The 27,053-nt window shown below is 37.4% G+C and overlaps 1 protein-coding gene across 9 annotated transcripts in view; it reads left to right on the top strand.

Annotated features, from left to right (window-relative positions):
- PPIP5K2 (diphosphoinositol pentakisphosphate kinase 2) overlaps positions 1-26,394 on the top strand; it is a 70,892-nt gene extending 44,498 nt beyond the window's left edge. The window contains exons 21-32 of one of the 9 annotated variants that reach the window (XM_042448446.1): positions 556-670; positions 2,356-2,463; positions 2,555-2,671; positions 3,469-3,642; positions 8,326-8,499; positions 9,792-9,861; positions 12,899-13,018; positions 13,814-13,876; positions 16,396-16,455; positions 18,925-19,074; positions 20,036-20,164; positions 24,070-26,394. In XM_042448446.1, coding sequence (XP_042304380.1) covers positions 556-670; positions 2,356-2,463; positions 2,555-2,671; positions 3,469-3,642; positions 8,326-8,499; positions 9,792-9,861; positions 12,899-13,018; positions 13,814-13,876; positions 16,396-16,455; positions 18,925-19,074; positions 20,036-20,164; positions 24,070-24,101 — 1,312 coding nt within the window. In that variant the 3' untranslated portion in view covers positions 24,102-26,394. The remainder of the gene's footprint in view (positions 1-555; positions 671-2,355; positions 2,464-2,554; positions 2,672-3,468; positions 3,643-8,325; positions 8,500-9,791; positions 9,862-12,898; positions 13,019-13,813; positions 13,877-16,395; positions 16,456-18,924; positions 19,075-20,035; positions 20,165-24,069) is intronic. The other 8 variants (XM_042448449.1, XM_042448448.1, XM_042448447.1 and 5 more) reach the window with 8 other exon arrangements.
- The last annotated feature ends 659 nt before the right edge of the window (positions 26,395-27,053 follow it).

The raw sequence follows: 27,053 nt of genomic DNA, 5'->3' as shown, positions 1-27,053 counted from the left end.
GCCCTGGGTGGAAGCTGGCACTGCCACACTGTACGGCATCTGTTTGAAAGTGTTCACATTCTGTGACTGGAAACCTCAGGAGGACATGCTGTAATTTGGTGGAGGGATGTCATCTTTGTCCAGCAGGTTGCCTGTACTACTGCTTTTACCTTGGCTCATGTACATGCTTAACGCTTCCCTGATCTACATTCTAACAAGTCACATCATTTCTCATTAGTACAATTCATCAGTCATTAGTCTACCATTAATTTTTGTTTGAGGAGAACATAAAGAAAACATATATCATGCCTAGGCAAAAATAGTCATAAATAGCAGAAGAAAAGTGGCAGAAAGAGTAAAATGTTAAAACTGTTTTATCTTTTCTTTTCTCAACATATCTGAAAATTGCTAGAAATTTGGTTGTCAGTATACAGATACTTTGTGCCCAGTTAATAAAACTAAGGAGAAATCTTATTGGGTTTGAGATTTTGAATGTTCATAATAGTGGTAGAAAGCAGATGATACACTATGTGCCTGATGTATCTACATTGGTTCATTCTCTTATTTTCTTTTTAGATATTCTAGTGGAGTTATGTCTCCTGAACGTCATGTCCGAACCCGCCTGTATTTCACCAGTGAGAGTCATGTCCATTCCTTGCTATCAACTCTTCGCTATGGTTCCTTATGTGATGTAAGTGTTAAAGAGTCTAAAGATTATATCCTGGGGTAGCTGTGTTGGCCTTATAGCAAATCAAATAACATCAAAAATCCACCAAACAGTGATATCTTTATTGGCACAACCAAAATGCACAATGTACATGTTGCAAGCTTTTGAAGCTCCACAGGCTTCTTCATCAGGCAAGGTGTTAAAATCCATGCAGGAGGGAAAAAAAGATGTTGGTCATAGGCCTGCATTTTGCTGTTTTTGTTCTCAGTTCAGATGGTATGGAGGGGTATTATTGCAAGCTGGCACCTCCTCCTCCTTGTCATGTGACTTCTGGGAGTCTAAAAGTCCAGGAAATGTAACATCCATTTACAAATCCATGCAAATGTAACAAAATGGAAAAGAACAAAGGGAAGAGGAGAAATAAAGGTACAGTGGGACCTCAGTATCCGCGGACTTGCCATCCGTAGATTTGAGCATCCACAGATGGCAATCCCTCACTCTCCCCAGCATGCATGCAGCTGCACCACTACAGGGGACAGTGAGACTGAAGTCCTCCCTCCCTCCCCCTGAGGCTTCTGCCCTGGGCTTAGCTTTGGGGGCAGAGGCTGGAGCCCCATTGGCCAGAGAGAGCCAGAGCTGGTACTGGGGCTTGGTTCTCAGAGCCTGGAGGTTCCGTCCCAGGTCTTGGGCCTGGAAGGGGTGCTCCGAGACGCAAACCCTGGTGCCAGCTCTGGCTCTTTCTGGTCGACAGAGTTCCAGCTTTTGCCCCCGAAGGCAAGCCAGGGGCATAAGGCTCATGGGGAAAGGAGGGAGGACTTCAGTTCCATTGTCCCAAGTGGTGGTGCAGCTGCGTGCACGTGCTATCATTGAGGACAGTGCATGCTTGCCGTCTGCGGATGCTCAAATCTGCAGATGGCAAGCCCGTGGATACTGAGGTCTCACTGTACCTTTATTTCTCTTCTTCCCTTTGTTTTTTCCATTTTGTTACTTTTAGAGTAACAGCTCCTAAAGAGATAGTTCTTAACTGTTGGTCCTTTAGCTGCTTTCAGTTCCCATAAATGGTGAGGGATTCTGGGAGTAGAAACCTAAAACATCTGGAGAGCTAAAGGTTGAGAACCCATACCTTAGGGAGTGGAGACCTGAATGTTTAGGTATTATGTAGGTAATTAGGTAATATGTTAGGTAATATGTGTTTTTGTACTGTTGCACTGCTGCTACTGCTGCTTATTTAAATAATACTTTTTAATTATTCAAGACAATATGAGTTGTACAGTGGACCCTTGTTATACGCTGGGGTTTGGTTCCAAGATCCCCTATGTATAACAAAATCTGTGTATGCTCAGGTCCCATTAAATATAATGACATAGCAAAATGGTGTCTCTTATAAAAAAATAGCAAATCAAGGTTTGATATTTGAAATTTATACTTTTTTGGAACATTTTCAAACCGTGAATGCTTGAATCTGTGTATAAAAAGTCCGTGTATAAGAAGGGCCGACTGTATAACCTCAGGCTAAACCAATAAATCCATTTACTATAGTGCACTGCTTTTCTGCACATTTACTTAAAAATAAGTGTGTTAATGCTATTTATTCCTGGTCGCTGTATATAGGATTGCATCCTTAGAGTTAAAAGTGTATAAATTTTAAAAAGTGGTATCATCCTACTTTTCCTTAAAATGCTAAACATATGATTCTCTTTTGATCCAAGGCTTCAAAAGATGAACAATGGAAACGAGCTATGGATTATCTCAATGTTGTTAGTGAACTCAATTACATGACCCAGATTGTTATCATGCTGTATGAGGATCCAAACAAGGTAAAGAAATATACAAACAGGAAGACCCAGAAGTCAGCATATGAATATATTACATTAACTGAGTTTGAGTTATCTTGTCTATTTCTGTTAGGAGCCTTCTTCAGAGGAACGTTTTCATGTGGAATTACACTTTAGTCCTGGAGCTAAAGGTTGTGAAGAAGATAAAAATTTACCCTCAGGTTTTGGATATAGACCTGCTTCACGGGAGGTAAATGCTCCTAGAAATGTTTCTTACAAGAAACTCAAGTGTGATTTTGACCATCATTCCATAGTAGTTGACTGTCTCATAAGTAATTATATCTTTCCCAGAGCTCTGCCTCATAAGTAATTATATCTTTCCCAGAGCTTAGAAACATTACCTTTTTGGTACTACAGATTCCACCAGCCAGTACAGCCCAATGACCATGCTGTCCAAGAGAGATTCTAGGAGCTGTAGTCTAGAAAAGTCTTTATATTTTCTAACAATAACTTCTGGTAGTTTACAAGATAACTATTTACCATCTTTAAAGATAATGTTCTTTCAGAAATACTTTCTACACTCTAATAATTTCAAAATCCTATGTCACTCCTCTATCTAAAGAAACCACTCTTAAAAAGTACATGGAGTGACATTTGATTGGAATAAGAGGATGAAGTCTTAGGTAGCATTATAATACCACAGGTAGATAATTATGCTTTTTGACTGTACATACACTTCAGTATGTAAAAGCTGTATTCATAAAAAATGTATGTAAGAGTAATGCAAAGTGGAATGTTGAAGAAATAAATTTTGATCAAGTGAGACTTATTGTGCCATACTCTTAGTTCTTTTATTTCTGAGATTTCATCGAAGGCTAATTTTTATAAACCCCTCCTTGTGAATTTTCAAAACAACTTCTGATAGATCCCATTGTGTGGAGAATAATTGCCATGAGAATCTCAAAATAAGGGCACAGTTAAGAATGTTACTGATGTTTTCAATTTAACTGGTCTTATGTGTTAGATGCTTTATTTCTGTTCCTATAGAATGATGGCTCAAAGAAAACCTCCAATAGAAATGACAGTGATGAAGAATTGCATGCCTACAAAAGGGATGAAACGGATCGAGCCATAATGATGTTCAAGCCAATGGTTTCAGATCCAATTCATATACATAGAAAGTCACCACTTCCAAGACCCAGGAAAATCGGTTCAGTGGAAGTAAGTTTGATTACCCTTCATATGTGATAAAAAGAAGCTGCTAAAATGCATGATAAAATATATGGTAGCAGTGTTTCTAGGGCTTTAACAATGCTCTGAACACTTTTATAAATTAATAATCATTAATATGTTAGTAAGTTCTAGAAGAGTTTGATCTTTCATAACTAACTTACATTGCTTGCCTACATAGTCTTACAAGGTGTAATGTACAATAAATGGAACCCTTTTATATGTGGCCCTTATACACGGATTTTTTTTATACACAGATTCAAGCATCCACGGTTTGAAAATGTTCAAAAAAAGTATCAATTTCAAATATCAAACCTTGATTTTCCATTTTTTATAAGAGACACCATTTTGCTATGTCATTATATTTAATGGGACTTGAGCATCCATGGATTTTGTTATCCGTAGGGGATCTTGGAACCAAACCCCAGCGTATTTCTCTTTGTGATAATGTTAGTTTTTATATATGCCCATTTTTGCCTAACATAATCATTTGTAGTGATAGAAGCTGAAACATAAGAAAGTACAGTGTCCCTTCCCTTACGCGGGGGATCTGATCTATCCCCCCCCCCCCCGGCCACATAAGGGAAATTCCGCATATGCTTGAGCCCCATTAAAGATAATGGGGCTTGTGCACGTGGTGCCTACGGCAGTGTGCACCAAAGGCATGCACACCATTACTCTTTCTGGCAGATGGCACTGCTTCTTCCAGAGTATGTGGAAAGCCATGTACAGTCGGCCCTTCTTATACACGGCTTTTTTATACACGGATTCAAGCATCCACGGTTTAAAAATGTTCAAAAAAAGTATAAATTTCAAATAGCAAACCTTTATTTTCCATTTTTTATAAGGGACACCATTTTGCCATGCCATTATAGTTAATGGGACCTGAGCATACACGGATTTTGTTATGCACGGGGGATCTTGGAACCAAACCCCAGCATATAACAAGGGTCCACTGTATATTGCGCCCGCACATGATGCGGGCGCACACTATAACAGCAGTGGAAAAAGTTGTATGTTTTCACACAAATTATAAATACAGACATTCTGACTTACAGAGGTAAATCTGCCACAATTAGAGTACAGTCATCTCTCCACATTCCAAGGTTCAGGGATGCAAGACACCCCCACAAATGTGGGGAAACTGTGAATAATCTATCCACTCATGTGGAAGCCCACTAAAAGGGATGGCGGAACAGGGAACAGGAGCAGAAGCACATGCTCCTCTTCTTCCCCCGCCCGCATTTCTTTAACTAGCTCCCCACCCCTTCCTTGGGTGGATCGATGCCTGTCTTTCCCCAGGCACCCACCCACCTGGGAAAGGGGTTTAGGGGAGGAAATGGATCCACCCCTCCCAAGCCTCCTTCCCAGGTCGATAGATGCTGGGGAAGAGAGGCACCCTTCCATCTGGGAAAGAGTCTTGGGGGGGTGGATCTATCCCCTCCCCTTTCTCAGCTGAATTGGTGCCTGGGGAAGGCACTGATCTGGCTGGGAAACGGGCTGGATTGGCTCAGGCACCCTTCCCAGCTCCCAGGGGAAAAGCCCGGGAGGGAGGAGGAGGAGGAGTGCACACACACGGTTGCTTGTCCTCGCGAATAATCAAAATCACAAATGTCAAAGCCAGGAATGTGGAGGGATGACTGTATTTCTTTTCAGTTCTGAAGCAAATGAACAGAGTCCTTTGGCCCTTTTAATCACTATCTTCCAGGATACATACAAACCTACAAATAATAGTACAGTGGTACCTCGGGATACGAAATACCCAGGTTACGAATTTTTCAGGATACGAAAAAATCCCATAGGGATTTATTGTTTCGGGTTACGAAAGTTTTTTCGGGTTACAAAAAAACTCCGGCGCTATTTTAAATGGAACCGCGGCGGAGCCGCGGCTTTTTTCCCCATTAGCGCCTATGGGTTTTCGGCTTACGAAGGCTTTTCGGGTTACGAAAGCGGCCGCGGAACGAATTATTTTCGTAACCCGAGGCACCACTGTATGTCAGTTTTTAGGTATTTTATCACACCCCTTTCCCCCCCCCCCCCTCTCTTGTGGATTAATAATACAAGTACTGTACTTTAATAAGAACATTTCTAGGCCATTTTGGCAGTTTGATATCATTAATTAGTTCTATACTGGTTGGCTTTTTTGAGATAGTTTAAAAATAAGATGGGATATAAAAATATACTTTAGGTGTGTTCAAATGTTTCCACACATCTGATAGACTTGACTTTTTTGAGGTTTTTGTTGAAGCAAAAAAAAAATCTTATAACCCATTACCTATTGCATAAAATGTAGAATTTCAAAAGTGTGTTTCCTGTTTGCTATGGACAGTCACACATTTCCAAGTTTTAAAAGCCCAAGATCCCCATTTCTGCTTGTGGGGAATTAATAGCGCAGCTGGAATGTACTAATAACTGACTACTGTTATTATTTAACATGGGAGAAAGCAAAACATTACATAAATATGGTTCTGCAGAGTTTTGAAATCTAGGCTCTCTGGTTTTTACTTTGTGACAAACAAAGATAGGGTAGACACACAAATAAGTGGATGGTGACATGGCTTTGGACAGTTGACATTTGGGCCTTGTCAGCATTTGCTTTTATTGTAGCCAGTTATTCCAGCTTTCTCTCTCATCTCGTTTATCACTTGCTGGCCTTGTGAGCTAGACTAAAGAAAGACTTCCTTTGGTCTATGCCATGCCATAAAAGGAAATGTCAGCAGTGCTCTATGTTAGTCCCTGTCCTTATGTTGCCAGTTCATAGTTGAATGAGGTTATGGCTTTCTTATTTTATGATCTTTCTTGTCTCATACTTCCCACTACAGAAACAAATGTGGCTTATTGATTTGAGAAAGCTGATTGATTTAATGTGTGTATTTCTATAGTAATGTAAAATATGTTTTATTAAAACCCAGAAGCACAAGCTTAAGTCCAATTGCTAGCAGACTTGTTGACAGAGGATGCATCTATTGTTGTTGTTGTTGTTATTATTATTATTATTATTATTATTATTATTATTATACTTTATTTATATAGCACTGTAGATTTACACAGCACTGTACAAACAAACAATAAAATCAATAAAAATGAAACCTAAAACAATAGATAATAATACAAGATAGAATTAGATAAAAAAGCTGACAACAAATTAAAAGATCAAATATCAAATCAAATATCAGATCTCAGATAACAATCAGATAAACAATCACAAAATGCCTGGGAACGCTTTCCTGAACAATATAGTCTTCAACTCTGTTTGAAACTGGTTAAAGAAGTGATGACCCATGCTTGTGGGGGAAGGAGGTTCCAGTAGAACTACACTGTAGAACTTTATCTGCCATGGTTCCATCCTACAGAATCCTGGAATTTGTAGTTTTGCAAAGCACCAGCAAAAAACCTTCTCTGGAAAAGAAGGCTAAAGGCATTGGAAAACTACAAGTCCCAGGATTCCATAGGATAGAGCTACAGTACTTAACGTGATGTCACACTGCATTATTTCTACAGTGTTGAGGCACCTCAGTGGTATTTATGTAAGTGTTAATTATTCAGCGAGTGTGCTCTAATTGGGATTAACAATTGAATTTTGACCCTACACTTCTCAAATAAGATGATACTCAAATACTCTGGAAAAGTTTGGGTTTGTTTTTTTCCAGCATGCAAGATGCTCTTGCAGCTTTCTCCGTATAGCTTTTTTTTTTTTTTACTTCTATGTATGAATTCTAGGGCTTGGCGTGGCGGTCATATCAATAACTGTTTTATCTTATTGGTCTTATTAGTCTGAAACTTAAAGATGAGAAGGTCTAGAAATTATTTTAACTGAAAATTCTTCTTAAGACATTTCATATTCATTTAAAGAGAGATGAGAAACCTCTTATCCATGAATTTCTCTAATCCGCTATATAAGGAATTTAAGGAACTTAACATTTTGAAGGGGTGTTTTCAGATTCCTTCTAGCTGAGTTTGAAATTCTATTTGGAAGAGAAGTGAATATTTTAACTGATAGAAAGCAAGTTAAAGTAAATCAAACAATCTCAAAAATCAAGGTTGTTAGTGAACTTAGTTTTATTTCTGTTTTATTTCTGACATGGTTCCTTCTGCAGTTTTTGCTATTGGCAGCAAATACCCATCAGTGATGATAACGGTGATTTCCAAATAGTAGATTGGGATGTAACCAAATGATATACTGTACTCTTATTGATGCTTGGTTTGGTTTTTCTAGTTGATCCTAGAATTTAAGGAAGGAGATACAGTAATTGAGCAGAAAATTACTAAATGTTACTGGTGTGTCATACTAGAAAAAGATTACATACTTTGTCTTTAAAGAAAAATCCTATTTAATATCATCAGAATTCAGTTACTTTATATGCAATTGGTTGTTTAGCTTTTGAAGTAGCTAAGCTGCATGAAGAGTGAAGAAGAATGCAGCAAAGACAGAGGACAATCTGCATGTGCATAGTAATTTTAATGTAGTTTATCAATGTACGTTTAATGAAAGCAGTTGAATACTGCATTGTGATATGTAATATTTATTCTGGAAAATGTTAAGCACTGTTGTTTAATATTGGTAGAACTATTTAGAAAAGGGTGCAAACAAAACTGTATATATTTTCTTACCATTTGGCTATGAATCTAACGTTGCATGCTTTGCTGTTTTTTTGCCCCCTTTCTCACTTCCAGGAAGAGAGCCCCCTGAGTGTGTCTAGCCCAGAGTGTATTGGTACCTGGCTGCATTACACCAGTGGTGTGGGTACTGGGCGTCGAAGACGCAGATCAGGGGAACAAATCACTTCTTCCCCTGTCTCCCCTAAATCATTGGCTTTCACATCCAGTATTTTTGGCTCATGGCAACAGGTTTTTAAACTTTACTTCATTAAACATTACTATGCATTCCAAGCAGGAACCAAATGTCTTTAAGGACATCTAATCCCTTGTTCTGGATTTTGTTCAAAGTAAATTACTTCACCAGTCATTAAAATAGAATTTTTTAAAAATACCAAACAAAACCTTGTTACTTCCAAGAATGCTTGGGGGGGAAAAAAGCAATTGCATGGTTTTTTTTAATTTGATTTTTTTGTTTGTTTGTTTTACACAATTTCCATTGAATGTATTCAATCGTCGATTTTTGAATTGGTTTCTTTTCAGCACTGTATAGATGATTATAGTTAGTTCCCTAATGAAAAAGACATCAGCTTTGGCTTAGTTGTCCTTTAAGACTTTTTTCCTTTAAAAAAGAAACAGCACTGAGTAATTTGGTGGTAGGTACATTATAATGGTTCTTTAATACATGAAACAAATGCATTTTGAAATAATTGGATTGGGGGCCAATACTTCTGTTCCATAGCTGAGCATAAATGATATTTTCAGTGGCTAATAACTGTGCAGGGGGGGGGGGAATCCTAAGTACTAATCATTACTTTCTCTGTTACTTAACTGGAGGCATCCTATTTCTCTCACTCCCTTGTTAAAGACAGTACTTCATCCATTGTAATGTATGCTGTTCTGAATGTAAAGTATTGGGGAAATTCATGAAGCATATGGGAAGAATTAGAACACTGATTATATTGTTTATAATAAACAGTGGATGATGTTCTGTTACTAGAGACCCTTCCTTCTTTTCAAAAGAATATATTATTTCCATTTCTTCTTGGACGACCCCCCCCCCAAAAAAAAAACAACCAACAACTAGGGTATAGAAAAATATTTTTCAGTTAAAAACTGTGAATATCACAAGTGTACTGTGATTCAGCCTGTGCATGGATCAGTGACTGTATGGTGACCTCATCAGCCTGTCTATGTTTCCTCTTTTTTTCCTCCCTTCCAATACAGGCGCAGTTTAGGAGTGTTCATTTGGTAAACTAAAATGACACAGTTTTCTGTGTTTTCATATCTTTCTTGGTGTCTGTCCTGTTTTCATCATGAATGCCTGCTTGCACCACTTCATTGCAAGGATCCCATAAGTAAAATGGACTCCCTTCAGCAATACTGCATGTTCTTCCATATTATTTTGGTATTTCTACTAACACATCATGTGGCTTATTAATACTTGTCTGTCTTAAAACAGGCTGCTGTTTCGAGCTTAATGGATTCTACCAGCTCATTTGTCTATTTTATTTTTGTGCTTATCATCTGTTTCCCATGTCCAGGTCCCACCAGAGAACAACAGTTACTTCCGACCACCAAGAACTATTGTAGAACAAAAGACAAGCGGCATAGGTATGTATAAACTTTCTAAAATGGTTCTTTTAAAATATACCTATAGTAGGCTTAGACACAAGGTTTTATGCTGATGACCTTGCAGATCTTTAAAAAGTCACACTTGCTATATAGATGATATGTTATAGGCATGTTAATGTAAAAAGGTTATTGGATCATTGAAACAGAATTTTGTCATTATTGCCGTGACTTTTCTTTACCTTGAACTAAATCCATATTTATATTTTGACAACTTTATAAAGATAGTTTTCAGATACTTTATCTCTAGGTTTGATCCTTTGTGGGCTAGAAAAAGTTGAAGAAATGCTCCTGGGAATCGTAACATCATTGTTTTCCTTAGTTTCCTTTCCCCCAGCATTTAGACAGCAAGACAGATGAAAGTTCTTTGCACTACCCCAAATTCCATCAACTACAGCTTTCAGTGCACATGCTTGCTATTGCTTCATTACAGCAAGCAAAACATATTTAATTCAGGTACTGTTTTCTAGTATGTACTGTCAAATGAGTAGGCTTTTTATTATAATGTATAATATTATTTGACTTGTTGAAAGCAAATTTTACCCCACTTTTCATCCAAGAAAAAATCCTCCCAGAATGATTTTCATGAAATCAGTAACAAAGGTCCAACGCTTTAACTGCCCTTACTCAGTGCTAGAGAATCCAGGGAATTGTAGTGTATTGTGACATATTGAGGTCTCTGACAGTGATGGCTAAATTTTTCTTAAAACTAAAGTTCCCAGAATTCCCTTGCATTGAGCCAGGACAGTTAAGCAGTCTCAGACTGGATTATTTCTGCAGTGTGTTTTGAACCATACAAAACAATCCTATCCAGGCTTACATTTAAAATACATAACAGAAAAGGAAAGCAGGACAGTTAGATAAGGGATTAAAAAGCAAAATCAGGCAATAACTCTTAAACTGACGCTTTGATAATGACCACCTAGAATGGAAATGACTGAAAATGAGAATGAGCCCAGTGAAGGTGTCTTTTAACAGAGTCAATAGATAGCCCTCTCCTGTGGACTGGATAGAATATGTTACATTCAGTAATGTACAATACCAGTATTTTGTGCTCAAGTGCAAATACTCCCATTTGGGGATATTTATTGAGCATTTTAAATAAACGATAAACAATATTTAATGCCAACATATGTTTTTTGGCATATGTCTGCTGAATTCTGTGTTCCTCTAGTAAGTAACATCTTTAGTTTATATTGTCCCCAAGCAAAGGGTGCTCTTGATTACTGGATTTTAATTTTCTAACTTTCTTCAATGATGTTTTTAAATTAATGAATTAATTCATTTATTAGAGATATTTCTGTATTGCCTCCCAGCCCACCAAGGCTCTCAAGGCAATGAATTTTTAAAAAGCAATTAAAACAGTACAAATGTAATTAAAAGCACAATTTCTTGTAAGAATTCTAAAATACATTTTTAAAACAGTTAAAGCAATTTCAGACATTCAAAGCCATTTCAAATAGTACTGTTTTGGCTGCCCAGTCAAAAGATACGGAGCCAGCCTAACATTTTTGGTAGAGATTTCCATAGTTGGGGTGCTGTTGCAGAGAAAGACCTATTACGTGCACCTGCCAGCCTAACTTCATAAAATGTTGAGACATGCAACAAGGCCTCCTCAGGATCTCAAGGTTTTTCAGTTTTCCTGACTCCAAGTCATTTACGGCTTTGTTGGTCAAAACTAGCACCTTGAATTGAGCTCAGAAACAAGTTAGAAGCCAGTGCCATTCTTGAAAGATCATTATTACATGGTATATTAAATGCACACTCGACACCAATCTGGCTGCTGTCTTTTACGCTTGCTACAGCTTCTGACACTTCAAGGGCAACCCCATGTACAGCACATTACAGCAGTCTAATTATACCAATCTGACTCTCTTAATACATTATCCCCGGTGAAAACTGATCTATTTGGTCCAACATTGAAGATATTTCTTTAGTTCCTAAGCTTTTTGACGCATCAAGTACACATTTATATATGCTGTGTTTCATCAGATGTACTAATAATGTGTTCTTCGTTATTGGTCATTAATAATTATAACTTAAATTTTGAATGATTTGCTCATGAGTAAAAATCAAGTAGTTTCAAGAGACAAGAACTAGAGAAGTGTCTCCTAAAGAAATACTTTTATAATTTAAATTAATTGAGAATTGCTCAGAAGACATACTCTAAGCAGCTCTCTTCTCAGATTTTAAAGTGTAAATTAGAATGTGACATGTACAGTATTTATTATATAGGCTATTATACAATGGTGTATTCCCACATATAGAATCTGCTTCGCCCAGCATGAGGGGATGACCTGCAGCCCCTGTGCATCCTCAGTACCTGCTTCTGAGGACTGGGGAATGCTCCAGTGCAAGAGAGAATAGAACAAAGTCTTGAAACTAGAAAATAAAAATAATTCAAAAACATCATAAGGACAACTTTGCATATTTTGCTATAGGCTCATTCTCTAATGCTGTGAAAATACTATATATTAGTAAGAAGAATATAAATTTAGATACGTGACCCATTTCATGGGATATATATCTACACAAATCACAAGTGGAACATGTACAAGAAATTATTCATCATGTCCCATGAACTTCATGGAACTGCATATAGAATGCTGCTCAACTCTGCCATTTTAAGAGTTCCTTTATGTTCTTCAGTTACAAATTCTAAAATATTTAATCTTGTCTTTTTTCCTCTTTCCCTCTTTGTGTCTTTCAATATTCCCGTCTGGCATGGGTTTTCTTCCCTCCCTTTACAAAGCTTGGCAACAAGAAATGAAATTTTAAGGGCTTTCTTTTTGTATGTAATTAGTAAAGAGAATTGTAAGCTGTAGAAGTACAATAAATTACAGTACTTGAATTCTTCAAGTACCACAGAAACATTACAGGCATATTGTGCATTTGTCCAAGGCAATGCCAGAAGCTGCCTTTTGTGTGGTAAGAGTGATATGCTTGCATGCTGCATGCATCCTCAATGTGAATGGAAGAACACCTGGTTGCTGTATGTATTTTCTCTAACTCCCATCAGGGTCTCACTGTGCGAGCCTGTTTAGCACCTCAGTGCTCGGGGGTTCTTCAAGTGCACCTAACCTACAGGATTATGCTCGTACTCATCGTAAAAAACTGACTTCTTCTGGCTGCATAGATGGTATGTGCACACTTTCACACATGCCCTTACACACACTCACTCACATGCACACAGGGTACTTTGAAGGAGAGGTCCTAGTTGTATTGATAGAGTAGAAGCTTAGAATACTGTTCATTAGTAACTAACTTCAGAGAATTTAATTCTATTTATTTTTCAAAACTTGATTGCATTGAATGACACCCTTCTCTTAACACCTATCTTATAAATACCAAGTTTTAAGAAATGTTGCCAATACAAAATTATAATATTTAGGAGAAAATATGGCTTCAAGTTTAAACCAGTGTATTGGGGTAATAGTTTTCTGAAACTGGATGAAATCATTTTGTGAGAGAAATCTGAGGCAATACATTCGTATTTGTAAAGTAATAAAAAGGAGTAAATTTTAGTGAGTGTAAAAGCACTAGATTTGGGGTTTCAGGTAATGAGTAGATTAGAAATTTTAGCCAGATTTCCAGTACTTCTTCTGCAATGTTTGATAACATTCTTGTAGATTTAAAAAATGTAACTCTTTTCCCAATGTAACTTTCATGATACTAAATTCTAACCATGTATAACCTGTTGCCAAAATTACAAACTCACCCTTGCTTTTCTTCCATACACTCCATTAAACATCAAGTAATATCACCAAGCAAAGTTTATTTTAAAATCTGTTTTGGCCTGTGCAATTTTTCCAATCCCTTCTGCATGACACTTAACTCTCACCTCTTCATTTCTCCCCCCTCTCTGTCCTTTCTTGAAATGTCCCTCTTTTGGTAGCTGTTTTGAATTTCAGGTACCTGTTTTTCTCTTTCTCAGACACCACACGTGGTTCTGCTGTTAAAAGGTTTTCTATCTCATTTGCTCGACACCCAACCAATGGTATGTTTTCCTTTTATTTAAAAATAATATTCCCTTGCTTCATCCCTTCCAAAACATGGGGTGTATAGTTTTGTCCACCATCATCCTTCCTAATTCAAACTGATCACATGGCCATATGATCAATTATTAGTTACTCTAATGGTTTGAATCCGTTTTCCCTTTTAATTTCTTAATGTAATATTTTAGATTACATACCTAAATCTTTTTTTTTAATAAAAGATGGATAATTAAATAAATTACACATTTAATTACAGTATACACATTCCTAATTACTCAAACAGTGCTATGACTAATACATGTTTTAAATCCTTTATGATCATAAAATAATTCCTAGTGTTTGCTCAGTAATATTCTTTGCCTTCTTCCTGTGTTGGATAATTTTGTTCTAAAGCTTTGGAACTAAATATTAGAATTACCTTGCCAAAGCAGGACAAAAGTCCGCCTATTCAAGCATTCTGTTTTCAGCAGAAATCATCTGGTGATGTTGACAAATTCATAACTAAGAGGTGAAAGTGGTGGAGGCACCTCTGGTTTTTTCTTTTTAGGATTTTTTTTAGACTTTTAAGATGAGTGAATATAATGACATGCTGAAGCCATTCATAAACAAACAGTGATATAGTGATATTTAGTCTTAATTGATTTTTCTGTATCTTCAATCAACTATGAATGTTTTCAGCATGTCACTAATTCTTTATCTTGAAGGTAGCTTATCAAGCTGTCTTTCTGTCTCTAGCAACTGGAATCAAAAAATATACTCTCTTAAAATATGGGGACCCATTCATCTTTTAATTTTATTAATTAAAATATTTATGAACTGCTTTCTGCACACTAGAGACTTCAGAATAATGGACATTTTAATACAATAATGCAATGAAATCCCCCCCATAAAAATAAAATATTATTTAAAACATAATTTATCTTGCACCATTAACAGTTGTTAATAAGCCTATCCTCTTCTAGTTTAGACATCATTTATAATTATGCTGTGCACTGCTGTCTTTGTTGAAGTGACGCTCAAGTTAAAATAAAAGTTAACTGGGGAAAACGTTTATGGAAATTTCTGTCCGTAAGTAAGTAGAGTGTGTGATCTTATTGAAATCCCTCTCCCTTTATGACATTCTTTATTTAGTGAGTTACCTGATTTTATATTTTCCTATTGAAGTTTCCACATGTCAGGAAGAATTTTCTTCCTGTCACATCTAAAATACTTTACAAAATCTTTGCTATTGAATTGTTCCTTTCACCATAGGAACTGAGTTGAGTACTCTTCCAGCATATCTAAAACAACAGTACTGGCCACAATTTCTTTTTCCATATACAAAAAGTTTCTGATACAGTTCAGTAACAGAGGACTCAAGCAGATGAGCCCTGATCAATGCAGGGCAGGATGCTGCAGTCCCAAGCGCAGCCACTGCCGCAGTCTGGAATGGACCGCCAGCAAGGAGTGTTTTTTTCCTGCTTCTTTTATGCATGGGCTGCATTAGCTGACCTCAGTGTGGCTTCCAGCCAACCTGGGGGCATATATCATCTGCACCCCACACCCCCAGATCGGCACAGTGGGTTTTGCTCATCTGTTTAGGGCCAGTCCACAGTGAGGTGAGATGATTTCTCACTGAAACTGGAGATACATATTTATGGCCTGTGATGCATCTGCTGCATAGAAGGCCAGTTATAATAAAACAATAGCTTATTTCAGTTCTGAAGAATCTATCAGTGTTATGCCCATTACTAAAAAGTGACAACAAAAATAAGAACTGGATATTTATTCTGAAATAGGCATATTAAGAAAATTTAGCAAATTAATGGAAAACAATTGAAAGCTGAAAGTTGGGTTTTGAGTCCTAAATGTTATATATTTACACTGCTCCCTCGGGTTACAAAAGTAATTCGTTCCGCGGCCGCTTTCGTAACCCGAAAAGCCTTCGTAAGCCGAATTGCCATAGGCGCTAATGGGGAAAAGCCGCGTTTCGTGCGAAAAAGCGCCGAAAAGCACCCAAAATTTTTTTTTCGTAACCCGAAAAACATTCGTAACCCGGAACAATTATTTCCAATGGGATTTTTTCGTATCCCGGAAATTTCGTAACCTGGGTATTTCGTATCCCGAGGTACCACTGTATAAAATGAAGAGAAATCCTTTCAGCTTACTCTTACATAAATTTAATATGTTCAATATTCCTTCATTGCAACTCTGTTTATACATTCATACAGACTTACCTGATCAATTTGATATATTTTCTAACTTATTTTATAGTTGATTGCATGTTCTATGTATTGCTTGGAATCTAAATATGCTCCCTGGTATACTTGGGGGTTTCTCTACCAGCTTTGTCAGACTAGTGTATTTTTCTTCTTCACAATTTCATTGAGGCCTTCCCCTTTCTTTGATTTCTGTAAACTTTTGAGATAATGATGCAGCTTCTAACCCATTTCGGTCCTGCCCCTTCTTTCATCTTGAGTTCAAGGAACATGGTGAATTCATTATCTACTGACAGTGCTTTATTTTTTGGGCCTCTGTGCAGACCATCCAGACCTCTTTAGGTGCTGGTCCGTTTCCTCTGAGGAATTTCTAGGCTCCAGTGGTATGTTTTTATAGCTTTCAAATGTGAGACGGCAGGGTGGCTTTCTAAGTTGTTGCGCTAACCCTTTCATTGTCTTGCATTTTGAAGGAAAGTGATATGCTGCAATATGTCAGCTTACAATAGCAGATTAAATATTTACTGTCCAGCATGTGTGTGCTTCAGAAGACATAATGCAAATGAACAGGTTTTACCTTCTTTTGTTTCTTTAGTCAAGGAGAAATGGTCTCTTAACAAAAGTCTCAGAGCATTTCTTCAATGCTTGATAACCCAGTAATGAAGCTACTGAAAGATGAGTGCATAAGTGACCTGTTGTGTTTATTGCTGAGGTAGGCAGAAATAGAAATAGAAATATTAATTATAATTTTAAGCTTCCATTTTAACTTTTTAAAATTATCTTTACTATTAGTTTAAGCATTCTTAAGCATTCTTAGACAAGCAGACGAAGTAGAAAAGGCACCTGAAAAAAGAAAGAAAATAAAATGCTGCTAAATTCCTTCCTGGAATCATACACTTTTGTGGATTTCTCTACCATTCAGGGAAAGCTGCAGTTCTTGTGGAATTTACTGTAATGCAAAGAAAGGGTTTGCGCTTGCCTGCATGTATAGCACTGCATTTTTAAAAGGGTTATTACCATGTATTATATACTATTAATTTGGACCATACACAGATGCTTAGCTTGTATACACAGTATCAAACATTTCCTCAACAACATTATTTTGTATATGCAGTTTTATAGTATTCTTACTTTGTAAATTTAAGGAGATAAAAGTGACATCAGATGACTGAGATATTAGAATTGTTAAGGATAAAATATGGGACTTAACTTCATATTGTATATTTAAATATGCCTAGAACTGAAAATATAATACATTCTGAGTAATAATATGATCTCATAATATTTTCTTATTGAAATAAATGTCTTGGGGGAAAATGTAGCCATCTTTTTAAAAAGGAGTTTGTTTCAGAAATGCAAAACTGAACCTTTATATGGACTCTCTCTGTGTATGTATGTGTGTGGATGTGTAAATAGCTTTCAGTATCAATGTTCATAAAAGTGCTTTGCTGAATCTGTATATGCATATTGGGTTTTTAAAATTAACATTAATAAAGTTATGCATGGTTGGTTGTGAAATATCTGTATGCCTGAACTTAATGCTGCCTAACATGAGACTTTATAATTACTTGTGATTTGACAGTAACTGTTATAAAAAATAATGAGGTTTGATGTTAATTATATGATAGAAATATTTTATAATTTTGTAGTTTGAAGGGAAATGAAAGAGCTTTCCTTGCAGAAAACTGCAGTTTGAAATCTTACATAGTCACTTTCCCATTTGCAGCAGAAGATTCTTTTCCAGTGTTGGAAATAACTTGGGGATATTATTGAATGCTGAACAACTGATCTTTCCGTTGTATCACTATGCTACTCTGAATACACCCAGTTTTATCTCATTTTGGAAACTAAGCAGGATAGGGTCTGGTTGGTTCTTGCATGGGAGACCACCCCAGAACACCAGGGATCTTCAAGGAGGGCCAAAATGATCCTTGCCTGAAACCCTGGAGAGCAGTGCCTGCCAGTGGACTAGATGGACCAAGGGTTTGACTTGATACAAGTCAACTTGCTGTGTTCCTGACAAGTCTGTTGTATAGTAAAATTTATAAACCAAAGGCAAGAGGCAGAAAAGTTTCATATGAATGTACAGCGGACCAATAAAACTATGTCTATGTAAATAGCTGTCAAATAATTGTGCCTTAGTACATCTTAGACTCATTTAAATAAGCCTGTTTTTGTGTTATGCATATGCAGAACCATGAATTTAGTATATAGTAAGTTCTGACTCCCTTTAACCCTGCTTCATATTATAGTGGGCCCACTGCATTGGCAGGTTAATGACTCACAGATTTGACCTCCTGCTGATTACTACAACCTATAATATTCAGTAGTGGTCTGTACACACAGGCACATGCACATCGCTGCACATGGAATAATATGGTGCATGACCACCCACTTTTTTTCCTCATCCATGGCAGAGGCAGAACCGAACCCTGTGGATGGGAAGGTTACACTGTACTGTAGTATCCAAAGTGGTGACTAAAGTATTATAGTATGTTTGCATGTATCTATATTTAAATTTTACTTGAGTGGGAGAGTCACATATTGGAATTGTTGGCCCCCTTTTTCTCACTGCAGACCCATACGTGTCATGTGTCCACCCCTAAAAACTGTCTCAAGAAAGTCAATAAATTTTTGTTAGATTGACTCCTGATTCATTGGTTCCTGAATTACAACCAGGAGCAGAAATCAGAGGACTCCTACTGTGGTCAAAAAGCTTTGGAACACATGACACGCACAGGTCTCTTTATATTCTGGGTTTTATACTTGCTTTTGTAGATCACATCATCACCAGTATAAGGATTCAGTTTCTTCCTTTTACATTGGAAATTTGTGGTATATTTCTTCTTTTTCAGGCTTTGAATTGTATTCCATGGTTCCTTCAATTTGTCCTCTAGAAACCCTCCATAACTCCTTGTCATTAAAGCAGGTGGATGAATTTCTGGCCTCCATTACTGCCTCTTCATCATATGAAAATCTCCAACGGACATGTGCAATTTCTCCTCGTAATTACCCTTCATGTTTTCTATTTTTCAAATGGCAAACCATTATCAGACATAAGCATTCCATTAAAATACCAGGATTAGTGTAAGAATGGTATAAGAAAGATAAAACAGGCTCAGATTTGAATAATTATCTCCTGATTTTACCTAAAAACTGGCATATTACCATACTTCCCACACTGCAGCTGGCTTAAAGTATAAGAAGATGCAATTTAACTTTAGTTAGCCACACAGTATGATAACAAATTAATAAGTATAATAAGTATTATTGTCTATCCTGTGTAGAATATCTTTTTTGTAAGAAAGATACCTGCATAGTTAGATATGACATAAGGACATATCCAATGAACCTTTATCCCACACAAGCACACATACACATTAAAGCCCAAATTTCAATTACTTTTTAAAATCCAAGGTAGCTTCAGATGCAGTTGTAGAAGTGGAGAGATGCTCTTGGGTGGGGGGAGACAGTGTGTGTGAATGAAAGGCTTGCTTGACACAAAGATTTTCCCAAGTACCTAAAGCATCATATTTGAACTTTGCCATCTACAATCAGTTTAGTCTGTTTAGAACAGCTTGTGACACCTAGCACTGCAGTAGTAGAAAAGGTTTCCAAGAAGGTAACTTGCCTGCCCACTCTTTCCCACAGTAATTCACAGAGCTCTTGAAAAGTGCTGCAGAGAAAATCAGGGAACCAGTTGAATGGTGTGGACTGTGATTAATGCTGCAGAAGAAGGAAGGATCAAGGGGAGGCACCTCACACTTACTAGGCCATTCATATATTACAGTGCACCAGTGCCTCCAAAACTAATGTTAATAGCAGTATTAAGAAAATGATACAGACTTTGATGAAACTTTATATACTCTCTGCTCTTTCTGCATTAGTAATATACAATTGCTTGATGGTGATTAAGATAAAATAGGTTTCTATTTTTTTAAAAAAAATTATCTATATATATTTTAGGTTCTCCATCACTTTTGGATGCCATGTCATCAAGAAAGCAATCTTTAAACACATACACCCCTGCTAAAATCCAGCCAACACCAATGGAAGACTTTTTGTGTCGCCGAACTGTAGAAAAAAGTCCTTCGGGTAAGTAATGTTTGGAAAAGTAAGAATAGTGCAAATATTTTAAAACCAACAAAACTTTACTAAGATATATGTGAGGTTAACTATATTATGTTGCTTTAACTTTAAAATATGTGAGACTGTTTTGTTATTGTTAAATGTTATTGTTCCTGATCTCATTTCCCTATTTTATCTTTCTAAATTATGCCACAAATTGAATAAGACAAGTTGGGGGGAAAACAATATCCTTAGAATTTTTGTCTTTCCAGTAACATGAACAAGTTGCTAATCACCACACCTTGTTCTAGTTGGCACTCCATCAGTTGCTGAGGTCTCAGAAAATAGAAGCATATTTGGTTCCTTTCATCCCTCTACATATGCTCTTGATCCTTGCCCATTTTGGCTGATTACTGAGGATATCTGGCCTGAGAAATAGTAAGATGACCAGTGCCTCCCTCAGGGATGGCTGACTACCACTCTTTGTAAAGAGGCAATGGTCCATCCACTACTGAAGAAAGCAGAGCTGTGTTCCAAGGACTGTATATTTAGACCAATAGCTAAACTCCATTTTGGGCAAGGTGATTAAACCAACATCTTCTGATGATTTTGATTACCTAAGTCTACTTCACTTGGGTGTTAGTTTAGGCTTTGTTGTGGAAACTATCTTGGTCTCCCTGTCAGATTACCTCTTCAAAGAGTGTGTCCCTGAGAGTTCTACTGGAATTTCAGCAGCTGTCATGCCATCTGTCATAGTATTTTTCTATGAAGGCTGTCTGAATTGGGATTTTGAGCCACTGGCTTACACTGGTTCCCTTTCTGTTTAGATAGCCAAATTCAGAAGATGGTAGTGTGGATTCTCTTATTCTGCTGCACAGATACTTGGTTGTGTGTCACTGAGAGATGATGTCTGTTCTTCTAGCTTTGTAATATTTACATGAAACCCTGTGGTCTGTAGTGATGGACTGAGGTGACAACAGTAATGCAAAAAATGCTCAGCTCTGTCTCTCCTTTTCAACACAAACAGAAAAGGCAGTGGCTAACATGAACTGGTGTTTTAGTTTGATAATGTGCTGGATGAGAGCAAATAAACAAGGATTCATTTAAGGCAAGCTGAGGCTGCTATTAGTCGGTGATTCATCTGCCCAGCTAAATAGTATTCAACCTGTTCTAACAGGATTGTGCTGCTTTGAACAAAGCAAATTTGGAGTAGGAAGTATCATTGATGATGATGATGATGATGATGATGATGATGATGATGATGATTACTAATATTAGTATGCTTATTTATATCCCACCTTCCTCCCAGTTCAGGGACTCAAGGCAATTTACAAATTTAAAACAGTCCAAATTAAAACACTATAAACATGCAAAATAAAAGTTTAAAAACAATTAAACAATTCAAACAATTAAAAACATTACATTATTAAAATTTAAAGTTTAAAACTCTTTAAAACAATACAACATCCCTGTTATGTGAAAGCCTGGTGGCATAAAAATGTATTTACCTGTTGCCGGAAGGACAGCAGGGATGGAGCTATCCTGGTGTCTCTAGGGATGGAGTTCCAGAGCTTGGGAACAGCCACTGAAAAGGCCCTTTCTCTTGTTCTCACTAAATACGCCTGAGAAGGTAGTGGGACAGAGAGAAGGGCCTCTCTCGATGACCTCAATATTCTCAGGGGCTCATACAGGGAGATGTGGTCTTTCAGATAGCCTGGACCCAAGCCGTATAGGGCTTTATAGGTCAAAACCAGCACTTTGAATTGTGCCCGGAAATGGACTGGCAGCCAATGGACCTATTGCAACAAGGGAGTTATACACTCCCTGTAGCCAGCTCCAGTTAACAGCTTGGCTACAGCTCTTTGAACCAGATGAAGTTTCTGAGCACTTTTCAAAGGTAGCCCCACATAGAGTGCATTATGGTAATCCAAATGGTATGTAACCAAGGCATGTACCACTGTGGCCAGGTCTGACTTCTCCAGGAATGGGTGCAATTGGCATACATGTTTTAGCTGTGCAAAGGCACTCCTGGTCACCACCGATATCTGGGCTTCCAGGCTCAGTGCTGTATCCAATACCCAGTTTACTTACTTGAGACCCAAGTAACAAGCATGGAAGGAACAGCAGGGCTTTCTCACTGATACCAGCCATTTTGAATACATCACCACCATGTGCAGCATCAACTGGTCTAGTTATCAGTAGATCCATAGGTTCAAAACATTGGTGCTAAATTTTAAAGCCTCAGATGAGTCCTGAATAGCAGGTTATTAATACTGGGTTATTAAGACATCTTCAGGAGGTGTTTTCTTGAGATTTACATAAAGTTCATTGTTTCAATGAGTCTGTTCTAGCAAGGAATAGCAACTGAATTCATGTGTTTTGGCTGATATGTAAATAAAACTGCCACTCAGTTTGTTCTTCTGTTGTGTGCATGGATTGAACCAATGAGCAATTGCAGAGGAAATGAGCACAATTTTTCCATCATGTGCGCACCTGGCAGCTGCACCAGCAGGTTTCAGCACACCAGAAGTGTTGTAACATCACTTCCAGCTACCATTTATACCAGTTTTCAGCTAATTATTTTCTTTTGTGGGTTGTTTGTTTGTTTGTTTGTTTGTTTTGGAGGGGGGATTGAGGGCTCTCAGGTGATGGGAGGCAACCCCCCCCCCCAAAAAAAAACCAGCCCATTTGTTAAAATTGTTGATGATCTAGGGACTTTGGGTTTTCTGTGGGGCTTCAGGAGCTGCAGTTGATGGTCCCAAGGGCTGTATGTGGCCTGTGGGCTATACAGTGCCCACCCCTGGAAGGAGCCCTGGTAGTGCAATAGTTAAATGACAGTACTGCAGCCACAACATTGTGAGTTCAGTCCCACAGGGCTCCAGGTTGACTCAGCCTTTCATCCTTTCATAGGTCGGTAAAATGAGTACCCAGCTTGTTAGGGGCAATTGGATTACACATTGTATACTGCTTAGTTCACTACGAATCAGTATAAAAATGTGAAGTGCTAAGTGCTGAAGTAAAACAAAGGTAAGATCATGTGGCCCTCCAGATGGTGTTAGAGTGTGGTTCCCAACATTCCTCATGATTGGCTGTGCCCATGAAGACTGCTGGGACAGCATCTGGCAGGCTATACGATTCACACTCATATGGTAAAACAACTTCAAATATCATCTGCAAGGGGCCATCCTTTTACTCAGGGGTAGGCAACCTATGTCCCGTGGGCCGGATCCGGCCCGGCGAGGCCTTGGGACCGGCCCCAGCCCGGTCCTGCCGCCGATTGCCACCGGGGACTTTGGCCTCTCGCGCGAGGGCATGGGGCCTTTGGCCTATCAGGATGAGGCGGGCAAGGGGGGGCAATTGTCTATAGAAGCCTCAGAAACATGCATTTATATTAACATTTTTTAAAATCAGCAATTTTTTTTGCGTGTCCTCCATTTTTTGGAAAAGTGTCCTCCATTTGAAAATGTCATCCTACATTTGTCCCGGTTTATTTATTTATATAACTTTTAAAAAATTATTTAATTATTTATTTTTGGGCTTCACGCCCCCCCCCCAGTTGTCTGAGGGAAAGCAACCCGGCCCCCAGGTCAAAAAGGTTGCCTACCCCTGCTTTTACTTCTGGCCCGCTAACAAATAAGGGGTAAAAAAAATCACCCTGATCTTACATGATAGGGAGGGATGTAGATGTAAATTATTGGAAAACTGTTTACTCATACTTCTTTGAATGTAGCTTTCATCTTTTGCAACTCCCATCTGCTTGGGAAAGATCACAATATTGTGCATGGACTTTTTGTTTTACTCATTTCAATAAGATAGAGAAGAATGAGTTTAATTGTCATATGCAAAAATCAAACTCTTGGATTTTGGCTTGAATCAAGTTTCTTGTCATTTTTATATCCCATTAGAAACATTGTTATTTTGTTTGTGTGCAGATTGCAGTGGTCCTTCAACGTCTGATGTCTGATTCATCATAAAAAGCCAAAATAATGATTGAAAAATATTAGTGAAACATTTGTGGCTGAACTCTTTCTTGGATGAAATGAAACAATTCAAACACACTGGAAGGAGCTGCCGTTGCCATCTTTTGCGATGTACATTTCTTTGCAGAAAAAATAATAACTTAGCTTTCAAAAGCTATTCATTTTTGTCTGTAAGAATTTGTTTTTGTATATAATGATTGCTGCAGTGCATATATTGTATATAGTCAGGTTAAAGGTGATGTCTTTGTTTCTAAAATATGAAAAGCAAAGAAGTTTACACCCATAAAGTTTCATCTTTAATGGACAAGCTACACAAAACATTTCCAATCTTTGTTGATGTAAAAATGCGCAAAAAGCAAAACCAAAGCAGCCTAACATAAATGCGCACAAAGCAAAACCAAAGCAGCCTAACATACTGGTTTGTGTTGCAGGAGCAGAAGATAAAGGCTAGTGGAAAAAGCCACAGCTAATTTTTGAACCAGCAAAAGGCCTTCAGTAGTCAAGACAAGATAACATTTTTCATCACTTGAGCTCTAAGAGTATGGCTGTTAACTATGCTACTAAATGCCAATTCCTAAATAAAGTGATTTAGGTAATAAACAGATTATTTTGAGCCACTTTAATATCGAGACAATAACTGTAACATTAGAAAGTTGTATTATAGAAGGTTTGTGGGTAAGACTTTGAATTCTTTGTTCATAGTGATCCTTAACAGAGACTGATTCATTTGTGGCAAACACCACGGTTTTAACTGGTGGTAGAGCAATCAAAGGCCAATAAAGTAGGAAATGTTTTTTTTTTAAATCCTGCAATAACAAAGCACTGCTTTCACAGCCTTACATTTCAGTATCCCAGTTGTGCCCAAAACTAAGTCGACGGAACTCACATTTTAGTTATTTTCTGCATTATTTCTTTTCTTGCTGAGTAGCAACCTTAATGGGGGACAGGAACTGTTGTCACTGTTCTGTGCAATCCCACTTGTATCCAGTGGGAGTCATCTGTGAGATTTAGATTTTCTGCCAGAGCTTCAAGGATTCTGTTCTCTGCCTTGCTCCATCTTAGATATGTCCTAAAACATTACTTTTTCATTGCTGCTTTGAAAGAGATACAGGGAATTATTATAGCAGTACTTGTAGTGTTGAGGTATTCATGGGTCAAGAGTTACTGATTAATATCTTGCCCTAAACTTGATACCTGGCACACTCCGTCTTGGCCTGGGAGCATCTCCTATTTAAATCTCCTTTTCCAAAGAAAATATTTGTTATTTGGTTTTATTTTATTTGGGTGTTTTTTTATATACATATATAGGCATGCTGGAGTCTCTTATGGCTAGCATGTCCTTGAAATTTATGTTGTTTGTATGTTTACATCAGAACTACTTTGGTTTTTAATGTTTGTGCTTTAATAGATGGGTTCCTCTCCTAAAGTAATTTCTTGTTTGCATTCTTCCTAAAGGTTTTTTTCTGTTTGCTGATAAAATTGCTTTCTTTACAGGTTTCTGCAGAATACTATTTAAAGAGTAGTCTGCATGTGGATAACAGGGCTTTATAAAAGCAGGAACAGCTGGTCTGTTAATATCCATGCTATCAATTTTACATATTTGTGGATGTTATTCATCATGTTTTCAAATTAAAAGAAGTTGCAGCATTACCAAATCCATGTAATTGATGTTTATCACACAACAGTCATGCACAAATCTGTAGAACTAATCTCCCTGTCATTAACCTTTTTCTGCTGTTAGCATGCAGTGGTTAAAGACAATTAAAGATTTTAGTAGTATTATCAAAGTCTTGAAGTTTGAACTATGCTTATAAAAATATACTCAGATTTGCTTATCAACATCTAGGTATTAGTTATCCTATGAATTCCCTCGTGGCCTGGTAAAATATCCAATGCATATTAATATATTTATGAAAATTACAATAACTAATATTAATAAGACTTCTATGAACAGCAATATTTTCCTGTTAAATTGCAGGAGGCCTAGCTTCAGTATAGTTGTTCAACATAAGAGCTTTTCTATTCATCCAACATTTCTGTATGAAAATGTAATTGCTTATTACATTTGCCATGGCATTACCGTGTATATTTCAAAAGAAGTCATATGAGAAATTCTTGAGTACCATTTAAGATACCAAATATATGATTAGTTCCACAACTTTTCATTGCAAATACTTCATTTTCTGTAGTTTCATATTGTACATATGGACAACATTGTCTTGCTCTGAATGTATATGTCATGTTTACTGTTTTTCTATAAAAGAATGTTAAAATTTATGTGTGTATATCATTCCAGTCAACCAAAGCTTTGGCATAAAATTCAGATGTGCTCTTAAATTTAAAAAGCAAAAGAAATAAAATGCCTCAAAGGAACACACAGTGTATAATATGCTTGTTTTCCAGTTGAGAATATCCTTAAATAGCTGAGCCCTTAGCCATTTAGGAATTTAACGGTTAAAGCCTGCACCTTAAATTGAGCATCTAAAATAACTGGAAACCAATGCAGGTCTTTTATTATAGGTATAATGTGATTATTGCTGTACTGTGTAACAGATAGCAGTCTAGCCACAACATTTTGCACCAACTGAAGCTTCTGGGTGCTCTTTTGTGGTAGCCTACACAGAACTTACTATGGTAGTATGAATATGATGTAAAGAAAGTATGGATCATTGCAGATTTATTCAGAGGAGGTTTGCCATTGCCTTCCTCTTACGTTGAGAGAGTATGAATTGACGAAGGTCTCCCTTGGATTTCCATGGCTGTGTGGAGATTTAAATTCTAGTGTTCCATAGTCCAACTCTCAAACAACAACACCATTATGCCATTTCACCCTAAACAGAAATGCTTTTTATATTATTGTTATAAGTAAAGAGGTGGAAGTGTTTTTTAGCAAGAGGGCCCAGTTGGCTGAGCAAGAATGCTAGAGAGTGCATCCC

The sequence above is a fragment of the Sceloporus undulatus genome, chromosome 2 (assembly GCF_019175285.1).
Source record: "Sceloporus undulatus isolate JIND9_A2432 ecotype Alabama chromosome 2, SceUnd_v1.1, whole genome shotgun sequence".
Taxonomy (NCBI): Eukaryota; Metazoa; Chordata; class Lepidosauria; order Squamata; family Phrynosomatidae; genus Sceloporus; species Sceloporus undulatus.
The sequence above is the reverse complement of the archived record's forward strand: the minus strand, read 5'-3'. Positions and strand labels throughout refer to the sequence as shown.